Source organism: Phoca vitulina, unplaced genomic scaffold (assembly GCF_004348235.1).
Source record: "Phoca vitulina isolate PV1807 unplaced genomic scaffold, GSC_HSeal_1.0 scaffold94, whole genome shotgun sequence".
NCBI lineage: Eukaryota > Metazoa > Chordata > Mammalia > Carnivora > Phocidae > Phoca > Phoca vitulina.
In genome coordinates this window covers 113,056-127,500 of record NW_022589797.1, presented here as the reverse complement: position 1 = coordinate 127,500, position 14,445 = coordinate 113,056, and the positions used below count along the sequence as shown (strand labels likewise).

The 14,445-nt window shown below is 40.4% G+C and overlaps 1 protein-coding gene across 3 annotated transcripts in view; it reads left to right on the top strand.

The window, feature by feature from the left end:
* The window catches only part of ZCCHC7 (zinc finger CCHC-type containing 7), a 248,998-nt gene extending 235,388 nt beyond the window's left edge, over positions 1–13,610 (top strand). For 2 of the 3 annotated variants that reach the window (XM_032396837.1, XM_032396838.1), the window contains exons 7-9: positions 4,641–4,736; positions 9,651–9,768; positions 11,625–13,610. In XM_032396837.1, the coding sequence (XP_032252728.1) occupies positions 4,641–4,736; positions 9,651–9,768; positions 11,625–12,064 (654 nt within the window). In that variant the 3' untranslated portion in view covers positions 12,065–13,610. The remainder of the gene's footprint in view (positions 1–4,640; positions 4,737–9,650; positions 9,769–11,624) is intronic. The other variant, XM_032396839.1, reaches the window with a different exon arrangement.
* The last annotated feature ends 835 nt before the right edge of the window (positions 13,611–14,445 follow it).

Genomic DNA, 14,445 nt, shown 5'->3' with positions numbered 1-14,445 from the left:
TTCTTATTCCAGTGGAATAAACATAGTGAACATATTTTACTTCTCATCAGTGAATCTAGAAATCTTGTCTCAGGGGTAAATTGCCATATATTTGCACACACACACATACAAAACAGAAAAATTTATAGACATAAGTTTTTCAGAGAAGATTCATTATTTGGGGGGTGGATAATTCTGTTTTGTTGTTTTGTTGTTTTTTTGTTTTTTAAAGATTTTATTTATTAATTTGACAGAGACCGAGATAGCGAGAGCAGGAACACAAGCAGGGGGAGTGGGAGAGGGAAAAGCAGGCTTCCCGCCGAGCAGGGAGCCCGATGCGGGGCTCGATCCCAGGACCCTGGGACCATGACCTGAGCCGAAGGCAGACGCTTAATGACTGAGCCACCCAGGCGCCCCTGGATAAATCTGTTTATCATCAGTGATAGTCTCTGCTAACAGTTGCCAACTAGTTACTGAGCACCTACTATTAGCCTTAGACTAGATTTTCATGCCACTCAAAATCTAGTCCCTTCCACTCTGATTGTTAAAGCCCTAAGTGATCTAGTCCCTCTCCATCTCTAGAACCTCATCTTCTCCCACTCTTCCTTCACCTACCACACTTGAAATTTACAGATATTTTTCAGATACTCAAGTTTGGCAAACTTATGCCTACCTCAGGGGTTTGCATTCCCTGTCTCCCATGCCTGAGGCCTAGAATGTTCCCTACTCATTGCATACTTGGAGGGATGGTGGGATTTGTCACAAAAAATGATCCTCCCAGTAAGAGTTTCTCTAAAATTCAATCTTAAGTCACCACCAGTGACTCTCAATCATATAACTGTATTTTAATTGTGTGCCATTTATTACTATCTGATATTGTTTGTGTGTGTGTATGTGTTTTGTTGGTTTATCTGTCTTCCACTACGGGAGATGTGAACAGTGATTATTTTGGTCTCACTTCTCAATTACCTAATCTGTTCTAAGATATCTGGCATGTATTAGGCACTCAGTAATTATTTTTTTAATAAATCAGTGAAAGAATGCATGTATATGCTCATGCCATGTGCCCAGCGCTCTGGTAAACATCACTGATGGAGGCATCCTTGAACTTGTTCTGTTCTACTTGTCCCCTTCCCTTGCCCCATACCTAACCTAGTCTCTTGAAAGTCATCAGTGTACTGTTCTTCAGTTCTTTGTACTTATAATAAACCCATTACAATCTGGTTTGCATCTCTACCCCTCAAATAAACTGTTCACAGCAGTTTCCAATTGCCAGCAACTTCCTGATTGCTAATCCAGTGGATTTCATAGTCTTTATCTTATTTAACCCACCAGCAGCTTTTGACAGCTTCTTCCTTGAAACATTGTGTTCTGCCTTCACATCCATGACTTATCTCTGGGTTTGATTTCTTTCTCTTAAACCACATATATCTATGCTCATAGTTGCAATTTTGTGTCACATCAGGTAACACAAAGATGGAAAAATAATTTCTGCTTAATAATTTCATGTCTTCCTGGCACTCTATACCTGAACAAATTTGTGAACCACTGCAGTGAGTGAGTGGTACATTGCTTATGTGCATCCCTATCAAAACTGTGCTTGACGACTTTCAGCTTGTTTTCATTTGTGAACCACATTTTTTTATTGGAGAATATAAGACCTTTTGTTGTGTTTTTTATTATATCCCAATTGATAAGAGCTGAGGTTGTAAATTCCATTTTGTGTAACCTTTGTAGTCATTTTCAGTAGAAAAGAGCTTCTAGGTTACTGTTATCCTCTACTTTTCCATTTTAGGAAATAGAATCTGAAAGTAAAGTTGTTTGAAAACAGTTTTTATAACCTATAGATTATTTTCCGGTGTCAAGAAAATAAAACCTCCACAGACCACCCGTTTGCCACCTTAAAAAACAATAACAAAATTAGTTGGAGACCAGCACTCTTTGTTATTGCATCCCATTAAAGAACATAAGTGGGGTGCGCCTTGACTGGCTCAGTCCAGGGAGCCTGCGGTTCTTGATCTCGGGGTTGTGAGTTCGAGCCTGGTGTTGGGTGTACAGTTTACTTAAAAAAAAAAAAAAAAAGAAAAGGAAGAAAGAAAGAAAGAAACTTAACCAAATTTATACCCCATCCTTACCTTTCTTCCAATCTCCAAAAAGAATGGAGTGGGAGGGCAATTAGGTTTTTTTCTCTGTTTAAAGCCCTGCCACCTCAGGAGTTTTGCTCTGTCTTCTCCCTTCTCTCCTGTTTCCAACTCCTCCATCTCTACTAGCTTTCTCACTTGTTCAGATCTCTCTCTCTCATTCTAATAGCAAACTCCACCAAACCCCCTTCCTAGGTCTTGCTCAATCTTCTTCTGCCCCTTGTTATTCATGCTTCTCAAAGTAATGTATACCTACTGTCTCCTTCTCTCAACTTCCATTCAATCTTTAAAAATATTTCCTATTGGGACGCCTGAGTGGTTCAGTTGGTTAAGTGTCTGCCTTTGGCTCAGGTCATGATCCCAGGGTCCTGAGATCAAGTCCCGCATCGGGCTCCTTGCTCAGTGGGGAGTCTGCTTCTCCCTCTGCCTGCCACTCCCCCTGCTTGTGTTCTCTCTCTCTCTCTCTAATAAATAAAAAAAACTCTTAAAAAAATATTTCCTATTGTTAAATATAATGTACATATTGAAAAGTGCATAAAACATATACAACTTAGTAAATGAGTTACATAACACACACTCAAGTTCTAGAACACCACTGTGTTCAAGAAATAGAGAATTGCGGCTACCCCAAAAGCCTTTGTGAGTTGTTTTCTCCCCTCTGGGAGTAACCACCATCCTGGCTTCTGTGGGCATTCATTTCTTGTTCCTCTTTATGGTTTCATCACCTTATTGTTGACCACTTCACCTTTCAACCTGTTGCCTACTACTCTTTTTTTACCTTTCCACTAATTCCAAGATTCTCACACTAAGGTTATCCATGAACAGTTGCCAAATCTAACAGATGTTTCTCAGTTCTAATCTCACTAAGCCTCTCCTGTGTTTGACACTGTAGATCAGTTCATCCTTTTTGAAGCCACTCTCTAAGGTCTTTGGTCTGTATTCTCCTGTGGTTCTGCATCCTTCGACCTTTCCTTCTCTTTCCCTTTCTCAGGCTCCTCTGTCTGCCCCTTAAGTGTTGTTACTCACTGCTGCTCACACTGGGTGTGGCTATGATGTCCGCTTGGGTCATCTTAGCCTCCACTATTATACAGATTTCTTTCACACCTAATCTTCGGCTTACACTTGTTCCCTAAGCTTTAATCTCACATAGACACCTTCCTGGTGGACGTCTCCAAAATATACAACATCCAAGTTAGTCTTCATCATCTTTCCCTCTAATTTGGCTCCTCTTTTTTTTCCTACCTTTTCTGAAGCAGGTGTTGGCACTGCTACCAAATTGTTGGCACACTCACCAGTTCACCCAACTTAGAAGCCTGAAAAGCATCTCAGTTTCTCCTTTCCTTCATTCCCTGTATCTTTCAGTGTTCAACAGATACCAGATTTATCACCTCATGTATTTGCCAGATCTGTTCCCTTTTTCCTATCTTGTACTTTACTCTTGGGACTTTAGGCCCTCATCACCTCACTGGCTTTCCTCACAGCCACCTTTCTCACTGTATCCAACCTTCTCCTGCTCGTGTTCACCCCACACACACACACACAACTACAAGCCAAAATGGTTTTCCAAAATAAAATTCTAACTATTCTGCTCCTTCATTTGAAACTACACTTAAGGGATGCCTAGGTGGCTCAGTCGTTAAGCATCTGCCTTCGGCTCAGGTCATGATCCCAGGGTCCTGGGATCGAGCCCCGCATCGGGCTCCCTGCTCAGCCAGGAAGCCTCCTTCTCCCTCTCCCACTCCCCCTACTTGTGTTCCCTCTCTCACTGTCTCTCTCTCTCTCTCTCTCTGTCAAACAAACAAACAAATAAATAAATAAATAAAATCTTAAAAAAAAAAAAAACTACACTTAAAATGGAAAAGCCCAGATAAACCCAGAGCTCCTTAAGATGATTTATAAGGCCCTCCCTTCTTGTGCCCTGCTTTCTCCAGCCTCATTTGTCAGTACACCTGGCTGTGTGTGCTGTACCTTGTCAGCATGTATGCTCTTTCTTAGTTTCATGCCATTGTTCATGCTGCCCCCTCTACCTAGGACTTTCCATTTTACTTATAGCTAATCCTTTGAGAGTAAATTTAAGTTGTATACTTTCAAGGAAGCTTTCCCTGACTTCTTCCATCCCATCCAATGGTGGGTCCCCCTTGCCACTCCATTCATACCTTGTACATGTTTCTGTCACTGTGCTTATTACATCGTTCTGTCATTATTTATTTATATGTCTGTCATGTTCTACTAACCTATTGTGCTTCTCTGAGAGACCTAATACCTAGCACAGTCCTGGGCACAGTGCCAAATGGAATGAGGAGCGAAGGAGAGGAAAGAACACATCGATGTGAAGTATAAGAGAATTGTCATTTTATGCACTTTAACACGGAGAACCATCTGGATATGAGGTCCTCACACTAAACTCTAGGAGGCAGTATCTCTAAGGAGTCTCTTACCTAAAAAGAGCTCTTTGGGAAAGAATTAGGTTTCAGTTTTCTTCAAACATTTAATAAACCCTCACAAATACTCATGTTGCAGACCAAACCTGGACCACCCAAAAAGCCGAAGACCCCTTCTGGACAATCAGCCTTAGTGTATTGCTACAACTGTGGGCAAGAAGGCCATTATGGACACGTAAGTTTGAGTAGCATTGGGGCATAGCATTCTGTTCTGGGAGTGGTTGCTGAAAGATGAACTCGAAAAGAATGTAATTCTGAATGTTTACTTTTTCAATAAACTAATATCCTAAAATAAGACTTCATATATTTTCACCCAATTGACTTCTCCCTTCCCTGCAAGAGTAAGGGATCTGTCAGAGCACATTCTTCTAATTGTTTTAAATATGCAGGAATACATTAGGCTAAAACAAATACAAAGCTCATAAAATCAATCAAATAAAAGTAGTCAACAGAATGGTTACAGTTCTCCTGAGTTCTTATGTTTGCTATGACCTTGACACAGCCAAATCATGATTTTAGATTTTCTGTGTAGTTCTCCAGTATCTCCAGTTTTCCCTGGTATTGTGTTCCCTTAAATCTTCATCACTCACGTGTAAGCCCCGACGCTAGTGGAAAGACAGAGGGGCTGCATCATTGACTAGCCTGCCCACCCCACAAATGTCCAAATTCCCTATGCAGACTGCGTGTTCCAACCCCAACCGAAAGGGCCAAACTGTGTGTTTCAGGTGCCGGGGTGTCAGAGCAGAAGAAACTGGTTGTTGTGGGGTGGGGGGAGTCTCCTAGCCAGTTGTCTCACTAAGTATGAAACAGCAGCAGCTCATCCCAGAGACAGAATGCAGTAAGAATCGACTCAGAGCTCTCCTGCATTCTGGGAATCCTGTGCCAGAGGAAGAAAGGTGGTGGCACAAAAAGTAGAAAATCTGTATGGAGAAATATATTCCTAGTTTCCAGGTGGGCTTCTCGCAGCCTAGAAACCAAAATAAACTAAAATATCCGATCTGATGACACGAGGTGGAAAGCATTCAGTGGGTAGAGAGTCCTCAAAATGGGTAGGGCTGTGAGCAGTAGGATGGGAGAGGACTGCCCTTTGTGACTTGAATTCTGACCCAGGCAGACCTTAGGGCTAGAGCTCGACAGCCTAGGGAGAGACAGAACGGCTGGGAAGAGAAAAGGCTGGGGCACAGTTCACCAGCAGATGAAGTTTTTCTTCCACGTTGGGGCAGCAGGACTAGGGAGTGACGGGATAGAATATGAAAGTAGGATGAAGTTCTGATCCTCAGTTCCAGTTTTTGCTCTGCTATTGACTTAACCGTGTGACTGAACAACCGGCGTTTTCTCTCTGGTTTTCAGTTTCTTTATCTACGAAGCAAAGAAGTTGTACAGGGAGATTTCTCAGTACTGACATGGGGATGCTGTTTCCAGTGTGAACAAATCCACAGTAGGGTGATAGGGTTGGAGAGGCCCTGCAGTATACTCCTTCATTTCCGTAGAACTCACACTGAAACCTTGTTAGAGAATACTTTTTCTTACAAAATTATCATCTCTAGATCTTTTCCGGCTTTGTGCATTCCTCCTTGTTGCCAAAATTCAGATGTTGCCAACACTGTTTAGGTAACCTGTCCACGTAAGTATTCCACTGCCACACAGATCACATAGATGTACAATTTATGCTTGCTGACCTCTTTAAAGCAAAGGGGTGTGATTTTAGCATTTATGTTTGTTCAATTAAAGAAAAACAATTACAGTTGGACACATACTGCTTACTAGTCACTCCTGTTAATGTAGATAGGAAATACATTAAAAACATTTGGAATTTATCCCTGAAATCTAGATTTAGATGGTTTTTAATTTACAATAAAGCAAATTTGGCAGCCTCATTGCTGCCATAGATGAAGAACTCTAGATTATGCACACTAATGAAGAAGATCAGTGGTGTGGCTAATCCAGAATAGTAGATAAATTATATAGCCAACTATCAATTGTCTGTGCTAATGGAGGGGACCAGCGATGTGGATAATCAAAATATAATTTACATTTAGCTTTGGAAAATATTTATGGGACTGTATAGCTCCGTATAGTCACACAGTCTAGACCATACAGGATCCAAATAGGAGACTGTGCAGATGATTAAAGATGTCTGAGGACCCCTCCCCTTCAGTTTCAGAAATACAGCTCTACCGATGTTACTCAACAGCCTCTTCATGTGGAAGATATTCTGAGGTGAATGTGGCACCACCCTTCCCTAACTCCACTCACTGTGTAGTTGGGGAGGCAGGGACCGTCATAAGCAGCTCCGCATCAGGCAGACTACCATAGGGAACAGCAGGTCACTGTGCAGAGAGCCTACTCCAGGAGCCTGTGAAAGTATGAGTGGGCGCTGGGAATGCATCAAGATCTTTAGTACCTTTTTGTAATTGTAACTTGCTCTTAATATTTTATGGTTAAACTCTCTCTTAGTCCATTTAGGCTGCTATAAACAGACTACCATAGACTGGGTGGTTTATAAACAACAGAAATTTATGTCTTAGAGTTCTGGAGGCTGGGAAGCCCAAGATATGGCACCAGCAGAATCAACGTCGGGTAAGGCCCTCCTTCCTCTTAGATGACACTTTCTTGCTGTGTCCTCACAAGGCAAAAGGGGCTAGGGAGCTCTGTAGGGATCTCTTTTATGAGAACATTAATCCCATTTATCAGAGCTCCACCTTCATGACCTAAGTCACTGCCCAAAGGCTCCACCTCCTAATACCATCACCTTGGAGGTGAATTTTGGTTGGGGGTGAGGGGATGGGCACAAACATTCAGACTATTAACGGAATCTTAGACCCAAATCTTTCATGGGTGTCCTTTCTTCTGGAAACTTGGAGCCACCATGGATAGTGATTTATAAAAGTAATTCTTTATATTACCATGCAGGTTTGCCTTATAACTTGCAGGATCCAAAAAAGCCCCAAAAGATCCAGAAAGTCAACAGCACAGTATAGCTAAAGATAGTTGGAAGAAGGAGATAATAAAGATAAGATCCAAAATTATTAAAATAGAAAACAAAATTAATAGCATCAACAAAACCAAAACCTGGTTCTTTGAAAACATTTTTTTTTTAAGATTTTATTTATTTGTTTGAGAGAGAGGGAGAGAGAACAAGCAGGGGTGGAAGGGGAGAGAGAGAGAGAGAGAGAAGCAGACTCCCTGCTGAGCAGGGAACTGGACATGGGACTCGATCCCAGGATCCTGGGATTATGACCTGAGCCGAAGGCAGACGCTTAACTGACTGAGCCACCCAGGAGCCCCAACATTTTCTTTTCAAAAGTAAAAAGACTTCTGGAAAAATTACTCAAAGAAAAGGTACAAATAGTGAATAAAAAGTGTGAATAGCTTAAAATTTTTTAATTATAAGAGAATATTATACAAACTTTATAAAGTTCAAAATTAAGTCTGAAAATACAGATAAATAATTCTCCAGAAAAATATTGATTAACCAAAATGACTGAAGAACAAACTTACATGAACCAATACCACTAAAAAAATAAAATTAGTTATCAGGATTCTCCCCCCTGAAATATATCAGACCCAGAGAGTTTTACAGTCAAGTTTTACCAAACCTTTATTCAGAAACAGATAATTCAAGAGAACCATCACCCAATTTATTCTATAAAGCTATTATAACCTAAAGCCCCTTCAAAACATTTATAGAATGATACTGTTTTTATGAAGTCTGAACACTTCAAACTTACGTATTGTTTAGTAGTAGTAAGAGGAAAACATATAAGAATGGCAGGCACCAACTTTAAGACAGTGGCAATTTCTGGAAAGGGAAGGAGAGGAATGAGGCATGGGAAAGAGGATTTCAGTTGTATTATTAATGCTTCACGCCTTGGGACAAAAACTGAAGTTAAGGTAAAATGTTATGATTTGATAAAGCCTAATAGTAGGTACAGATTTCCATTACTTTATACTTAAGTATATATTTAGAATGATTCATAATTTTTTAAACTCTGCAAATTATGTTCCTAAGTGTATGGCTCCCAGCTTGGTCAGATATCTTAGAATTACAAGTCAAATATATTATGCCAAAGTTAGGATAAGTTAACTAAAGTTTATGTGGCTGTTTCATATACTTTCTTCCTAAGGGGTATTCTAATTTACTTCAATACCTAACTAAAAAGAAGTAAACATTTATAAAATAACATTTTAAGCAAGATGGCAGAGGACAGAAATGGAGAAGTTCCAAAGGGAAGCCTCTTTCAAAGAAAAGAAAATTTGGTTCCAGACATAGTGAATGAATTTATGTCACCAGATCGTGATAAATAAAGCCTATTATATTAGATGTGGCTCAGGCCAAGGATGTGGACTTGGAAAATAGCAGCAGTGGGAAAGCCAGAGTCATGTGAGTGGGAAGCAGAACCAGGGTAATGAGTGAGAGGAGTGATCTCATCTTAAGTGGGGGGAGCAAAGAGAAGAGAAGATTCCTTTGGGGTATTTCAGAATTACCTAGGAGCAGTTTCAAGCTAGACATAACCCACCACCACCATCCTGCTCCTCACCATAAGAATCACTGCCCTTGTTAGCAGTGGGTGTTGGGTTAGAATAAGCCTGCACACCATTTGTGTGAAGGGAAAAGAGCAAAGGACTAAGAATTTACACCCCCATTTAGGGTGTAAATGTGAAAGGAGAAGCACTTGATGGAAGGCCGTTTGGAAGAGACAGACAAGCAGAGGTCTAAAGCAACATAAGGTCAAATAAAATAAACCCACTAAGAGAGGAACAAGGCAAGTGCAGTGGAGATTCAGCCCATTGCTGTTAACTCGGGCTGGGGGCAGGGTTTGGCAGGGGAGATTGAAAAAAGATAAGAAGGAAAGAAAACCCAAGCCTGAAAGAAACATGTAAGCACGGTTGGGTGTGGTTGGGTGTGATCTTCCCAGCGTTGGAGCAAGACCGCATCCTGAGCCACAGCATGGGGTATCTCTGGTGTGGGGCTCGTCTCTAACTACAGTGGTCCATAATCTTGCAGAAAGGTGGTCTGAGCAGTGCGCTTGTAACATCACAATTTCAAATTTGGTAATTTGAAACAATAATTTCAAACAACTTGCAGGAATGTACAGAAAGACGAATGTTTAACCAGACCTTTCCAACATCTCCGTTCATCTACTACTATGATGACAAATACGAAATTCGGGAGAGAGAACAGAGAATAAAACGAAAAGTGAAAGGTATGTTATTGACTTCTTGTGAGATCCACCTTTGCAATAGTTCCTAAATACCTTCTTTTGCACTTTCCTTGCTTTGGGGGTCATTGGTTAGCACAGAAAATGGTTTTAAATAATTGCCAGAAAAAAAAACAGAACTTTCTTGATCTCCAGAAATCAGGCACCCACCTCAGAAACTGTTATGTTCTATTCACAGCAAACATTTTTCTCACATAATGACCAATTTAGAAAATGTCCAGAAAATACTTCTATCCATGTAGGTATACAGAGTTTGTAAAGGCTCCTTTGAGCTTTTTCTGTTTGGCAAGTAATTATTTTTTCCCATTGTATGTCCCTAGTATTTTTCATGGAAAGAAAGGCTTTCCCTCCTAGGTGATTCCTGGTGATTCCTGGAGCTTCCCCAAGGAAGTCTGTTCTTACCGGCCATGATTACGGCAGAGCTTCCGGTCCATGGCCACCCTCTGGGGTTTCTTTATTTACTGTCACTAACTTAAAGTTCTCCTGTTTTCTAATTTAAGCCTACTCTTTCAACTTCTTTCTTGCCATATACTTCACGATGGTTTACCAAGTTACTTTTGTTGCTTTCCGCACAGAACAGTTCTATATTTTTCAAGTTGACCTATACATTGTCAACTCTTTTCACCTTTTTGTTACTCTTTTCCTGACTCTCTCTGAGTTCGGGTCTTCTTCGAAAGGAATTACTTCTCAACTCCAGCGTATTTTACATATGACATTTCATATGAACTTTATCTCAACTATAGAGAGAGAAATTATAGTATGGGAAGATATTGCTTAGGCAACTAAATTAACAAATTAAAAAGAAATGCACCAGAATGTCACATCTGAGTTAAAAGATTATGGCTGTGGTTTTATTTTTTTTAATACTTTTCTGTATTTCCCAGGTTTTCTATAATGAGTCTTTATAACTTTTATAATGCTAGAAAAAAAACATTTTTTTCCCTTTTAACTAGTTAGATTGACAACTCTGTGGCTACTTTGAGGTTGTCTATCATCCATTGGAATTTTTATTTTATGCTAAATCTGTAAGTAATTACCTTTGCTCTGTATCCTAGAATTCATTTTTTGTTTTTGTTTTTTTTTTTTTGGTCCCCTAAATATATTACCTTGCATTTCATCCTGTTTTTTTATTGGCCACTTCTTCAATCTTTCAAGGCCTTGTTGGCATGTTCATTTTCATCCCTCACTGGAACCTCATCTCCCACCTACCCCATCAGAATCGCAACCATCAAACACTTAGAGTAAGGGTTCCAAGTCCTGGCAAAATTGAACATCAAATCTGGCACCAAAACCTCTAAAATACACATGTGTGTGTACTCTCCAAACCAGTGATATCTGCTCTGGAGGAATAATCTCCTGTCCAGTTTGGCATCTACCTCTAAGTCCTGTGGCCAGGCTTTATCTTGAGAGGGTAATTGAAATGTCATATGAGCCTGTCAAAAGACCATTTTATACATCTTGTTTCCCTTACGGTCAAGGGCTGCTTCTTTATCACTGCAAGAACTTGAATTGGTCAGACATGAGTTTTCTTCACAAAGCTAAGATGATTACAGCTTTCACTAGTCTTCATCACCATTGTTCGGCCTAATTCAGCTGGCTTGAATAGATTAAATATCATTGGATTTCTGGATATTTTCCATTTTTAGCAATCAGATACAGAATGATAACCATGCAATTTTTAGTGAGTGATTTTTACCTTAGTGATGGCTATTTAGAATGTTATATTACTAACACATTGCATTATCTGGTTTCCCTCTCTGCTGAGTTATTTACAGACCTATGAAAGCTGTGCATGGACTATCTGGCTGCTGAATATGCAGAAATACTTTTCTATTTTCCAGAACTCCAGAAAAATGGGGATTTTCCAAGGCAGTTCAAGAGACCTCACATGGAAGCAGCAGATAAGAGGCCCCACCATAACAGGAGGAAGAGCCATGCCTCCTGTAGAAACAACAGGTGGCCTCAAGAAAAGAAGGAAACCCAAAAAGAAGCAAGCAGGAGCAATAAAGAGCGTGAGAAACACAGGAAGGCTGACAGGTGTCATGAAGTGGATGAGGACTTCCCCAGGGGCCCAAAACTCCACTCTTCTCCTGGCCCTTTCAAAACCCAGAAGGCTCCCAAGTCCTTCCACCACTCATCACATTCCCACAAGCCAAGAGAAGACAAGCTGCCCAGAGAGGGCAAGCGGAGCAAGCATAAGAAAAAGGAGAGCTACTTGGAGGCCGATGGCAATGATAATTTATTTCTTATTAAGCAGAGGAAAAAAAAGTCTAAGCTGTGAGACAGCTTCCGATTCAGCTTTCTGGTGTTTGTCTGGTCTTCGTGCCTAGAACATCCCGGCAAGATCTTTATTATCTATGATTAAATAAAGTGAATTTTTTGATTTTGTTCATCATCTCAGCCATACCTGGAGCTGCTGAACAAAGACCATGGAGATCTCCAGTCTCTGTGTCCAACAGGTTATTAGATGTAGGGGGGAAAAAAAAACAAACAGATATACTCAGACTTCCCCTGTTCCCATATGTCATTTTTACTCAGAATCCTAGGGATAAGAAGAAGCAATCTTTTCAAGAACAATTTTTTTAAATACTCTGAAAAAATAAAAGCTCATCGAATATAATTCATCTGCGGTGGAAGTATGAAAATTAAATCCTTGCAGGAAGAGAAATTAATGCTAATATGAAAAATTCATCAATCTTTTTCAGCATTGCTTTTTTCTTTCTTAACATCAGGAAGGGTAATAGCTATAAATGTCAGTCCAGCTGTTCTTGCTGTTGAGGCTGGTGTCAGAATCTTCCAACGGTCAGAACGTGAGGCTGAAAGATGAAGGTGTCATCACTGAAGCCCCAAGGAGGCGGAGAATTGGTCTATAGCAAAATAGAAGTAAGGAACCCATCCAGTGCAGATGGCATGAGATAGATTTCCTGGGACAAGTGAAAAAGAGTCGTAAAAAATTGTAACGTCATCACAATGCAATAGTTCTCACCATTTTTACAGCCACACTTCAAGGAGACTGTCACTCAGATGTATAGAGCTGGATACTGCCCAACTTAAAACATTGTTTTGTTTTCACGGGTTTTTTAACTACCACAAGGCTATACAGAAATTTTTGTACCTGTGAATTTTTTGTACTTATTGAAGCCTAATGTTAGAATCAGAAAAATAAAATGCCTGAAATAGAGTAAATAAGCTTGTCAATTATGTAACAAGGCAATGAGAGTTTGGGTGACAAAGGGCATGGTTGGGTTGGACAAGTGACTAAAGTTGTAAAATCTCCACGAACTGGGCTCACAAGGCCCTTGTTGGCCAAGAACTAGCTCTATGCCAGAAGAGAATGAGATGGAGTCAGTTAATTAGGGCAGTTTTATAATGTTAGCTTCTCACATTTGTGTTTTACTCTTTGTGAAGTACATGAACTGCTGTGTATCTGGTAGGATCAGCTCTCTTACCTTCTGGGGGGAAAGGGAGAGTCTCTCCTCCTAAAACAGCTTCAGCGTCAACTGAAGTCTTTAGTCCACTGCCCTCCCTCCCTGTGGTTGTCCTGCTCTCAGCTAAGTGTAAGTGTTCTTCGTGTGTTGCTTCATGGCTTCCTAACCTCAGCTGGGCTTGTTTTGCCCCTAAGGTAAGTGGCCAGAGTCTTTGAAAGCCCTGCTAAAAGTGACAGCCATGAGAAATGGCTTCACAGAGTGGTAAGTCCTGAAATAATTGGTGTTATTCCTCATTAAGATGTGGGACAAGCATGGCTTATTATTGGTGTGGTGTGACTAGCATTCCTTCCGATGCAAGGGCATCTCCTTTCAGGGCAGAGCGGATTCCTTAGGGTCTTTCATACTTAGCAGATTGTTTGGAGAAAGGAAGAAAAGAGGCTCGCTTTTTTTTTTTTTTTTTAATTCGCTTCTGCGCATTATCCTATTGCTCCCCCCCCATTTTTTTTTTTATTAGACAAGCATTTTGTTCTGGGATATAATTTACCCTTCAGGTCCACGCATTTAAATGCAGATAGGAAAGCAGCTGAGCTACTTTACTTGTGGGCATTAGGGTGGTTAGGAAAGAGCAGAAACACAGAGGAGCTTTTGCTCCATTTCCTCTTCGTTGCCTGGCACCTGAGTCTTTCACCAAGTGTTCAGTTAAAGTCAGTCCATCAGGGAATCACACACCAATTTTCCATACAAAAACGGGGAGTTTAAAATATATTCGAGATTCCACAGTTAAGCAAGTAATACTTTAAATGGGTAAATACAATTGAGAAGAAAAGCAGATGTCCCAAACAATAAGAATCTGTTTAGTTGCTAAGTTTGAGAAGGCTAAACAAACATCTTTTGCCTCTGGCCCCACTTTGATTACAGGCAGCCTAAATGGCTCCTTTCCTGGGCGATAGCTTGCTTCGTGTTTGCCATTCTTAGAAGAGAGTGGGGAGAAACTGTCTCCCATTCTCTCAATGGAAAGGTCTTGCTTTCGTGGTCCATGCTATTTGCAGTACCTATTATTCGATCTTTATTTTTGTTAGACAAGGATTGCATGTTCATTTTAAGGGAAAAAAATTTAAAAAATCATACCTGATTCTTTCACCCAAAGATACGGTTAAAATTCTTAGTGTCGACCTTCCTGATTTTTTTCTATACGTATATACATTGTTTTGTAACCTGTTTTTTCACTTAATGC